Source organism: Spodoptera frugiperda, chromosome 15 (assembly GCF_023101765.2).
Source record: "Spodoptera frugiperda isolate SF20-4 chromosome 15, AGI-APGP_CSIRO_Sfru_2.0, whole genome shotgun sequence".
NCBI classification, from domain to species: Eukaryota; Metazoa; Arthropoda; class Insecta; order Lepidoptera; family Noctuidae; genus Spodoptera; species Spodoptera frugiperda.
Window position 1 is genome coordinate 8,133,194 of NC_064226.1, and position 9,906 is coordinate 8,143,099.

Sequence of the window (9,906 nt, forward strand, 5' to 3'; positions counted from 1 at the left end):
GTAATTTCCTTTTCTTATATTTGCTACAGGGTTGATTTCACAAATAGACAGTTATCTTGGAAGTATTTTCTCAATTTAATACTTTCCTTTGCTCAGCAACATCCCACATCTCAGAAACTTTACGGGTATTGACAGGTTGAAGGAGATTCTCGCAGAAAATAGCTGTCGATGTGCGCATGTGCAGTTATCCCGCGGGATATCATCGATTGGTCCGCCGCCGGTCGCTCGCTGCGACGCGGGAATATTATGTAGGTCAGGGATGATTTACATAACTCGCAGGGTCCCGATGGGAGACCTCACCACATATTGTACTCTACTTTGATTACATTTCGGGAACATTATTTATGGGGATCTGTTCGGTGGCGCTATTTTGAACTTACGAATTAGATATCCAGGTTTGTCCTTGTTGTACACACAAATAAAACACAGTTTTGTTTCATTCGTTTATATTTAATAAACAAAGTGCAATTCAGAGTTAACCCTAACAATTGAACAAATCTTGGGGCAATGGGTTGTCCCATTGCCGACGGAGGGACGCCGCACAACATTCCATCTAGTACAAAGATGAAGCCCGCGTTTGCGGGGCTGCGGCTCCACCGTCCGGGTCGTCACACAACCTCTAGCGAATGGTAGAAGATTTAACAGTAAATAAACGGATGAGCAGAAACATTGACTTGTAATCATATCCGGTCCGCAACTTCCATCGGACCGTCTAAAATTACTCACAGCACTGCCTCGGAAAAGGAAAACATTACAGGAGCTTTGCGAGGGTACATTCGCTTGTCGGGTGTACCCGCACATTCTCGCTGTTTACACTACGTTTTCCTTTTAGGAGGTTCACAACGTTTCTGGGTGAAATGAACATCGATGACTTAGAACAACGAAACGCAACAATAGATGATGACGGAGCCGATAACTGAACGTGTTGCAAGTGTGTGTCGGAGTGTGGCAGACGAGCGGCAGGACTGTCGACTGGTCAGTGCTCAGGATATAGTGTACCTGTATTATCAACTGATCGTCTCTTCTGTTAATAAATAGGCACCTTTGTGTATACCCTCTATGTAACGAAAAACCGGTTCATGTTACAACTTTTTGTACTTATAAAATGTTGTATATCTTACAAAATGAGTTATATATTACATGTATATGTCTGATACGATGGTCGTACGTTTTGAATTAATTTTCGAAGAAGAAAATTTTAGAAGCTAACATTATTTTCAGCATACGAATTACTGTAACTGTATGGAAAGAAGTACAAACGTGATATTTATATGTAATTTAATTATTATTTGTAAAAGTCGTTCCGAAAGACCCAGATATGACTTTATTAAAATAATATTTGTTTAACTACAACTTTTAACGAACGATTATTAAGCTATAGCCATGGGTATTTTACCATTTATAACAATATCGACCCGTTCACAACGAGGCATATCACAACCTGTACCAATTGAATCAACATTGTTTGTAAAGTTCTATACTAGCTACTGACACAAATATATCCGAAAATAAAACTAGGGATTATAACCACGATTCATGGAATCGAACAAGAAGGAAACAAAGGGCCATTGTTTCACCGCCCAAACTCTAAACTGTACAATAGATTTCAAGAATCGAAGAAGTTCTAACAAAGTTTAAATTTTAAATGCGAATCAGGTCGTTCAACGGTAAGAAGGAAGACGTATTTGTGCAAATATTTTCTGCCGCAGTCTTGTCTAGTGGGTGGCCACTTGCTGCGGTGACTATTCTAGCGCAGAGCTTGCACCGCGGCGGCGTGGCGGCGCTGGTGCCTGTGTAGCACGTACTGCCACTTTATCGCTAGGGACCGTTCCGGGGACGGAACGTCTGTCAAGGAAACGCTCGTTCAACTCGAGTACTTACATACCCTAAGGGATCGATCGGGCCTAGAGTACGGGATTGATTCCACTGAGCGTGACGACCGTTTGTCATAAGATATAAGATATATCTTGGAAGAAAAGGTACACAATCGCTGAAGTTCTCAAGGGATTAGAAGACGTTAGTCAGATGGGCAGTTATTTCTTGAACGTACAGGGTTGGCAGTCAGCGGTAACTTATGTCTACAGGGGGGCGCGGGCGACGAGGCAGGCGGCGGCAACTCCAGCGCCGCGGCGTCAACGTCCGCGCCACTTCGCTCATCACAACTTAACAAATATTCGCGGTATCACAGAACTTTTCGCATGCGCATCCGCAAGCGGGCGGGTCGCTACGACACCATGATGTGCGGCGCGGACAGCAGCACGGCTAGCGTGGCGATGATTGTGAACAGGGTAAAGATAATAAGGCACAGTCTGTCCACGACCATGGCGGCGAACTTCCAGTCGCGCGAAATGTCCGCATCCTCGTCGTCCTTGCGCATCTGAAAAATATATCGTTATATTAAACAACTGACTATGCTCACCACTCACCACGATATGCAATAAATGAGACGGTTCCGTTGAGGTTACCTGGTCTGTGATGACTCGGATCTCCTTCAGAATGAGGGAGAGCTCGTAGTCGACACCGAAACAACTGTGTGCGGCCAATCCCGCGCCGTTCTCTTCACCCGACCTGCAACAAGTTCGCTCTGTAGACAGCGGCACCACGTGTACCCTATACTACAGGTGGAGCCGAGGAACGAAGGGCGCTACGGGAGTTATGCCGATTAGATGTTCAAAGACCAGACCCAGATACAGAAGTAACTATTCGAAAAGTGAAAATTTATGCAATGGCCCGTGAAAGAGTATGTTGATGTTGAATGTTTTCGAATACTCGTGATTTAGCTGTTAGGGTCGGGTTTTACTGCGGAACGTTCGAGGCTGGGGTGAATTATCGTAACCGTGCTATTTACGGCGAGTAGTGTTCGTGTAGATCGTCGAGGGACCTGTAGTATCGACAGCATTGGGGCTGCTGTGCTTGCGGGTGCCGGAAGTCGTCATCGATATCGAGTACGTTCGCAAGGAGCGACTTGGAAGAGCGCTCGCGCAGCTCTAGGTCGGGCGGCGGAGGCACGCGCGCCGGCGGGGGCGTCGTGGCGGAGCCCGGCCGGGACATGCGCAGCACCCACGGTAGCCAGTACAGGAACACGCATCGAATCTGGATAAACACGAGCTCATTGTAGAAACAAACTTACTAAAACATTTCAATTTACGAAAATTTGGTCAATACGAACCCAGTCACTCATCTCGTGTGTGTCTGCGTGCCTATGATGGTAATTGAGAATTAGGATGGTGGAGACGACAGAGGATGCCACCATGAACATGATGCAGTTGAAGTATGTGCCTAGTAGGGGCACAGCATCCGACGTCGCTGGCATTGTCTCCGCTACCATGTTGAGGAACACCGTCAACGACAGCAATATCGTTACACCTGGGTATTACAGAACACAATACATTATAAATGGTTTTGAAAAATCAAGAGGAGAAGCTATTTAAATATTGTGTCATGTGTACTGTACCTAATGACAATTTTTCGCCAGAATCTGGAGGCAAGGTGAACCCCAACAAAGCCATGGAGGCAATGAGCACGCAGGGCACGATCAGATTGAAGAAGTAGTAGAGCGTCTTCCTTCGGATCACCACTGCGAACGTGATGTCGATGTACGGCTCCGGACAGCAGTTGTAATAAATCTCATTGCGCTTGCCCGGCACTCCTACACAACAACAATAAAACACAATCAAGTTTCATCCATTACTATTATCTATTAAAAAAATGGAAACCACTTTAATCCGACGAATCTCAATTTAAAATTAAATGATGAATGTGTTAAATTAAATTAAATTGGCTACATCAAGATGGAGGCATTTAGATAACGCTTAATAGATGCTTTCAAAGATGATACCTATTAACTCCCATTCGCCATTCGTGACAAAACTGCTTATATCTCCACCCCCCTCATCTTGTAGCTGTAGATCCAACTGTAAGAGAAAAGAGAAATAAGTACATGAAGAGACTAATCTTGAAACTTATGGCGAAGGTCTTTGGTATGTAAAGTTATGGACCTGATATCCATCATAAGTCCAGCTGCCAAACTTCATCTCGCAACGTTGGTCGTCGAAGGGAAACCAGGTGATGTCGATTTTGCAGGTGCTCTTGAAGATGCCAGGCGGCACGTACAGGCACGAGCCGTTGTTCCTCACCACCACGTTCGTTGGATACGTGCTGTCGAACCCTTCGTCCGCGCTGTGCACAAATATTGTTATGGTTATTAAAGAAATTGTTCTCCTTTTTCTCCTTGGGTTTTCTTAGGGTTATTTTCTTCTAGGGTGCGTTTACAAACATACATTTTTACATACACATCACATCCAGAGCTGGGACAACAATTTATGGATCACAGAAAGAGTTGCTCCATGCGGGGATCTAACCCACTACCGGTAGAACATTTATGTCAATTAGAATCCCTTATAAAGTCTATATCGAATAATTTACTCGAATACTCCGTGATGCATGAGTCGGTACAATCGGACAAGAGTTTGAGCAGGACCATTACTTGTTTAAACAATATTTAGTGTTACGTGACATTTTATACTTTTCGGATTGTTATAAAATATCTTTGTCAGCGTTCGTTAAAGTATAGTTATTCTGTTTACCATCTCATTAAAACTACACAAATGTTAGCTAAATTATTTTCAAAGAACACTTTAAAACGCTAAGATTGCAAAGTTAAACGATCCATTTGAAGACCTTACAAACGGGTTAGTTGAAGAAGTTTCAAGGAATTGAAAACAAGTGACAATGTTCCCAAAGTTTCGGAAAGGGGCTGTCACCAAAATGTTTAAGTTTAAAGTCTAAAATTACGTCTGGGACTTAAGTCGACGAGAGCACTCCAGGTCTTAAAAGTCTATCATGTTTTAAATGGTAATACGACAGTGATTGCGGTTCAAAAGTTCTTTAGAGGACGAGGATTTTATTTATAGCCAACGCGTCTCCAAATATATCATGATATTTCAAAATAATTATAATTAAATTATATTGGTTTGTGTAGAAATAAGTGATTTATTTGTAAACGGGTTCCTAACTTCTTATTATCACTATCTTTTTATTTTATTAGTGAATTTAATAAGAACGTTTTTATCACTAATCAATCATTTAATTGGTTAAAGATTTATAAAACAAAACGAACAAAATATCCGAAAAAACAAGGTCATTGATCTAAACTTCTCAAGCAATTATCGCGGAAAAAAATATACTTTCGCTTCAACATTGATGGATGAACAATTTAATTAACAGTACCTTTATATTTGAACGATCGAAAACTATAAAACATCAATCTTTACTTAAAACTGTCGAGTAATAAACATACTTAAGTGTTAATCTCTATTTTTCATCAATGGCTAGGAATAGTGCAATTTATGGTCACTTTCCAAATCCCAAATACATATTTTTAGTGTTTTGACATAAACAACAATTAGACCTGAGTTCTAGTCTGACGCGAAATTAATTTATTTTTGACACGCTTATTTGACATGGACGCAAATGCAACAATCATAATAAATAATCATTATAATAATATTTATTGTGATGGACTTTCGTCAGACACGTGATATTTACGCCGTATCCTTAATGTTGTAACAAATAGATTTTATACGGTTCAATCAAATTGTCAAATTGCTATTACATATTCCCGCAACGAACCTTATGCAATACATCAGTCCGTATTCGGACATAATTGTTCTTGATTGATATTGCTCTTAATTTCGCTATCGTATCCGTCTACGATTCTAGCATAACCCCGATAAGGTGTTTAATTGATCTAAAAATACACAAATAGTTCTTAGGTAAGACTGTAGGTACATACCTGTTGTACATAAGGACGTCTGGTTTCCATAGTCTGTGGGGCGGTACTCGTAAATCTTTGACCCCGCCGAAATCCGAAGTGTTCCATCTCAAGTTCATATCATTCCACTCCTGGATAAACAAAATTTCGCTACATTTACGTAATAAACCAACGTCATACTGTACGACAGTAACACAATCATTAAATCTCATTGCAACGCAATCATCATTAATTACTTTCTTGTTTCTCTACACGTATGATCGTATAAAAAGCTGATACTCACTAGTTTAAGCCAGATGTTTGTTATTAAAAGCTGGTTCTTCTCGTCCTGTGAACATGAATTTGTATTTTATTACTACTACTCTGTCCCGTTTCTACATAGTTTGAACTCAAATTAATCATTATTATACTGTGAGAGTCGGTCAACAAGGACTATAGAAAAACGTGTGTACGAACTGGTTTCAGGACGTCGTTTAGACAAAAACTTTCAATAATGTTTGCGTGGACGCACACTACTGAAGATATGTGCTCGTGTGCACTTAAAATGTGAGGACATATTTAGAAGACTTGATTGGTTAGTTGGCTTAATCGTTTTCGAAGCGGCTCGTACCGTGGTAGTTTATTTATTGAACGGTACATTTGGATAACCATGAGAACACTATCAATCGTGTAGAATATGCTGTTAGATGTGTGATGGGAAATGTTTGCGTGTTTGGATAGGAATGCTGACCACGTCGATGATCTGCATGAGCGTGAGGCCGAAGGAGAGCTGCAGCGGGTCGCTCTCGTTGACGACGGGCCTCTCTAGTACGTTGTAGTGGTCCAGTAGGTGGTGCAGAAGCCGCTTCTCGTGGTACCCGCAACGTGCCCCTGTACGCACAAAATACCCACCGATTATTTACATGTAAACTTACCAAAGGTATTGAAAGTAAGCTTCGAAGAAAATCTGTAAAGAATATTGGGTTCAAAACTTCCATTTTTCGCAAGATATTCTGCACCAGTATCGGGATAGTGCAATAAAAAGATTTTGAACCTTGAGGGCCGTCTGGTCGTTTGATCTTGTCACGTACGGTCAAAACCCCTCATGTCACGTAGTTTAAGGACCCTGATTGCTTCTTACAAAGGATTTTTAGCCAGTGATTTGAGAGTCGTGTGTCGAATATCGAACATTTTACAGTCGGACTTTGACCGAAACGATCTCAAGATTTTTGGAGTGCTGTTTAAAAAGGATGTGTGTAAATAATATGCGGTTTGTTATTTTACCGATATTTTTTATTTACTGATGCTGATGCAGATAAGGCTTTGTTTTTTATTTTTGTACATTGACCTCAGTAGCATACTTCAGATGTTTTTTTTTTATTATAATTACATACTTACTTTTTTTTAACTATCTATGTACAAACATTGAACTATGTAAGTGTAATGAACTTAAAAATTCAATTGTGCAACAAATAGCTACACGACATCGTGTGATTAAGAATATGAACAATTTTCTATATATGTATGTGCATTTGTATGCTTGTAAACGCACTCACGACATGGTGAATTAATTGATGACACTGGAGAAAATCCAAGTGTGGGGAATATTATTGAATTTGATTAAATGACACCGTAAATCTTACTAATATTGTAAATGCGAAAGATTGTGTGTTTGAGTTTGTGTAGGTATGTTTGATACTTAATCACGCCAAAAAGGCTGAAGAAATCGGGATGAAATTTGGGACAGTAGTAGATTATGGTCTGGAATAGCCCATAGGATACCTTTTATCCCACGGGAACGCGGGCGAAGCCGCTGGCAGAAGCTAGTCAATAATAAAGTATTTCTTATACTTAGTATGAAAAAAATGTTGTGTGTGCTATTTTGGTAAACTTTTAATATTATATTAAATGGAACATATATGTATCATATGTATCATCTGTCGCGTGTTTTGTTGTAAATAGGTTTACATTATAGAAGGTGAGCCTATTGTCATACATCAGGCGCTATTCTAAATTAAATGAAAAAAAAGTAAAATAATACTTTAATCGACGCTGCAATCAATAACCCAAGATCAACTTTTTAACCGACTCTATTATACAAATAAAAATAATATAAAATGAGAAGTAGTCGAATAAATAAAATAAGAACCTAATAATATGTAAATTTTTCCTGTATAGAGTATCTAAACAAAGTTATTTTAAAATATACGTATGAGACAAACCTATGTCCATACATTGGGTATAAATTCCAACCGTGCTCCTATTGAAAAACGAAAATTAAATTATCAACACAAATTCAACATTTTGCAGAAATTTCAGTACCTAACTATCTATAGAACGTGTAGCTATTATCACTGCAGCAATTTACGTAATAAACTCCAATATGTTTGTATATGTATAAAAGAATGCTCCCATTGTTTGTTCAATTATATGAAGTGAACAGCGAGGCAACAACCACTTAAAATTTATCCATTAAATGTAACGAGCCCATGTAAACGAACATCGTATAGATTGTTTCAAGAAAACCAATTACGGTAATTTATTAGTTTGCCATTTTACGAACATTATCGAAGGCAAGGCAAAATCATTTTAGCATTTTTTTACTCTGTATCATTCTCCTAGGTAATCATTTCGCCAATAGGTAATTTGGAGTACAGTTTTTGCTACACGTGTAACTAATACTTGTTATTTATTCCAGTACAGCTGGAATATTTCTCTGAATACTATTTTAGCCTATTATCAAGTAATTGCATATCACACAGGATATTGTACTTCGGTCCAGGGGTCTTTATTCTCTACAGTTACACGTGGATACTAAAATATACTGTTATATGTATATTGTTGTTTATATTGGAATATGGAAAAGACTATGAATAACAAACTCATCATCATCATCATTATCTTGATAACAAACTATTTATCTTAATTAATGGTTTAGAATTCGTTTATAATATAGCGAAAATGTTTTTAGAATGTAAATATTAAATAGGTTTAATTTTAATGGTCATACTTTTGACGTGTGACGTCGAGCTTTATCTTACACTTTGTCGACTTGAGGTCGTTGGAGAGGTAGCGATTAAATCTCATCTCTTTACGTTGGAGAACATTGTTGTCACTCAAATCAAGCAGTTATAAGTTATCTTTCAGAAATATATCATTAATGAATAAACAAATATTTTGTTTATGCCATCACATCCCTCCATGTTACAAAACAGGTCTAAAACATTCTCAAGCGGCCATGACTGCCTTTTTCGAGTTACAGCTTCATGTTCAACTGATAAAACGAATATATCTTTAATTATAATCATTGTTGATAACATTTCTCACGTGTTAGTGTTGTAGGTTCTCACATATGTTTGTAAATTTTATTGTGTTGTTGTAAACGAGATCCTGCTTGATTCATGACAAATCCAGCGTATCTCAGGCAGATTGTCAGCTAAGGAGGAGGAGCAGGGTGTACGGGATGATGTAGTCGCTTACCCCTCGGCCAGAGCAGGCACAGCAGCAGCAGCAGGCCCGCGGGCGCCGCCAACAGCGAGCGGCGCGCCCGCCCGCCCATGTCAGCGCCGCGACGCCGCCGCGCCGCGCGCCGCCGCCGCCGCCGCCCCGCGCCGCGCCATTCCCTCCGACCGCGCGACCCGACCCCCGCCTCCCAAACGCCGCACTCCCGCTTCTCTATTAGGATCTATCGAACACGATCGGCTTAAAATTCAATCTTTTTACGGTTTTCATATGTATGCAACTTGTTCACGACCGCTCGCCGACGGCCACGCGTGCCGTCCGATCCTCAAACATCGCCTACTGCGCTGAGGGAATGTGTGTGGAGTCACGGCGTGTTTTTGAGCATTGTTGTTCAGCGGAGTGCGGCCGACCGTGGGGCAGCGGAGCCGCCGGTGTGCGGACTGACGGAGCGCCGGGGCGCGCAGCCGCGCCGCCGCCGCCGCCCATTCAACCGCCGCGCCACGCCGCTGCGCGCTGTCCCGACCTTGTCTCCTCCGCGCTCTGCCTGCACGAGGTCCTCGCTCCGAGCGCGAGCCGCACCACGCACGCCACGCACGCCTCATCACCGCGCGCCACGCGCCTAGCGCCACGTCACATCAGCGCACCACCGCACTACCGTGCCCAGCTCATACCTCTCATCAACACACTAATCA

The 9,906-nt window shown here is 41.1% G+C and overlaps 1 protein-coding gene across 2 annotated transcripts; it reads right to left on the bottom strand.

Annotated features, from left to right (window-relative positions):
- Positions 1-429: 429 nt before the first annotated feature.
- Positions 430-9,694, bottom strand: LOC118270347 (neuronal acetylcholine receptor subunit alpha-7). Of its 2 annotated transcripts, none has more exons than XM_035585913.2 (11): positions 9,233-9,694; positions 6,504-6,643; positions 6,057-6,101; positions 5,795-5,904; positions 3,999-4,179; positions 3,839-3,914; positions 3,455-3,649; positions 3,170-3,366; positions 2,849-3,093; positions 2,466-2,568; positions 430-2,377 (listed from the first exon to the last, which is right to left on the bottom strand). In XM_035585913.2, exons 1-11 carry the CDS (start codon positions 9,309-9,311, stop codon positions 2,225-2,227), a joined length of 1,524 nt encoding a protein of 507 aa, XP_035441806.1. In that variant the 5' UTR covers positions 9,312-9,694; the 3' UTR covers positions 430-2,224. The 2 variants fall into 2 exon arrangements, with proteins under 2 accessions (XP_035441806.1, XP_035441814.1); XM_035585921.2 differs by having other exon boundaries at positions 2,882-3,093; positions 9,233-9,691.
- Positions 9,695-9,906: the final 212 nt, after the last annotated feature.